The sequence below is a fragment of the Photinus pyralis genome, unplaced genomic scaffold (assembly GCF_008802855.1).
Source record: "Photinus pyralis isolate 1611_PpyrPB1 unplaced genomic scaffold, Ppyr1.3 Ppyr1.4_LG8, whole genome shotgun sequence".
Classification (NCBI taxonomy): Eukaryota; Metazoa; Arthropoda; class Insecta; order Coleoptera; family Lampyridae; genus Photinus; species Photinus pyralis.
In genome coordinates, this window is record NW_022170819.1 from 11,327,745 (window position 1) to 11,329,253 (window position 1,509).

At 37.9% G+C, this 1,509-nt stretch overlaps 1 protein-coding gene across 1 annotated transcript; it reads left to right on the forward strand.

The window, feature by feature from the left end:
- The first annotated feature begins 879 nt into the window (after positions 1-879).
- LOC116178424 lies at positions 880-1,308 on the forward strand. Its single transcript, XM_031497912.1, has one exon. It carries the CDS (start codon positions 880-882, stop codon positions 1,306-1,308), a length of 429 nt encoding a protein of 142 aa, XP_031353772.1.
- The last annotated feature ends 201 nt before the right edge of the window (positions 1,309-1,509 follow it).

Genomic DNA, 1,509 nt, shown 5'->3' on the forward strand with positions numbered 1-1,509 from the left:
TGCATATCAAACCTAATTCTTCAACCCTTATTTATAAGGGTTCTAGATCATTTCACAACTTCCCCAAGTAACGGCATCATCCTAGGCCCGTATTCTTTAAAATCTGAAACTTTCAATTGTGACAGTTAAGCCGTTGCGAAGCTGAAAAACGTAAGAAAATTTTTCAGGCTTATTTCGGTCCGTCGACTGAATATTATATATATATATATATATATATATATATATGTGTAGATATATAACATTGCGATGATGTTTTTCCTTCGAATTTTCGTTTTTGTAGAGCGGCATTTTGTTCCATTATTGCTGCCATTTTATCCGCTGCAGAAATTTTGCGGTATGAACAATTTTTTCTTTTCTTTATATGTTCTAATGTTTTTGTATTTTCGGAGCGCAATATATCACCTTGTGAAGGTGTTTGTTTTTGCGTTACTGCACTTCTTCGTTCTTCGTGGCCTTCTTCAGCTGTATCTTCAGAGTCTGCATTTTGTTCTTCTACTAAATGTTCCTCTGCGTCATCGTCGTTAGTAACGTGTTCGGCGGTAACGTGGATGTCTTCTTCATTTTGTGAATTTTGCAAATTTCCGCGAGCCCTATAAACAATTTCGCAAAGGTTCTGAATCAAATAGGTACGATAATTGGTATTTACCTTCGACCTTCTAAATAAGGTAACAAAAATGCCATCTGGTTTTCAAATTTCCATGGCGTAATTTGTTTGGTAACCTGGCCACTTTTGGTAGACAGGAGCCTATTTCTTGCATTGCAAAAACATCGTCGAAGTTTGTCCCACTTTGTCTTGGCGTTGTCCGCTAGACGTAAAATCAAAGTTTCAGATTTCTGGCAACTGGAAATTCGTTTAGGAGTATGGGATTTAATTACAGAATGGGCTTCAGTACTGTTCGTCAAATAGTAATAGAAGTTTGTGATGCCATATGGAACAATTTGCGGTCTATTGTAATGCCAAAACCAACGGAAGAGTTATGGAAAAAGTCGTCAGCTAGATTTAACCAACTGTGGAATTTTGCGAATTGTGTTGCTGCTATAGACGGCAAGCACATTAATATTCAGTGTCCTATTAATGCAGGATCCACATACTACAACTACAAGGGAAGTCATTCTATAGTTCTGATGGCGCTAGTTGATGCAGACTACAAGTTTATTGCCATTAACGTTGGCTCTTATGGGAGGAATAGCGATGGTGGTATTTTTGAAAAGTCAGATATTGGAAAAATGCTTGACCAAAGAACATTGAACGTACCAGCATTGGAACCAAATGGATCACCTCAGCCACATGTCATCGTGGGCGATTAAGCGTTTCCACTTAAAAAATATTCGCTCCGTCCATACAGTAAATATCATTTACAAGAAAACGAAGCTCACAAAATATACAATTATCAAGAGCACGACGCGTGGTGGAAAATGCGTTTGGTATTTTGGTAGCACGATGGAGAGTGTTTCGTAGACACTTGGAAGTACAACCAGAATTGGTGGATAAAATTGTTCTGCTTGTTG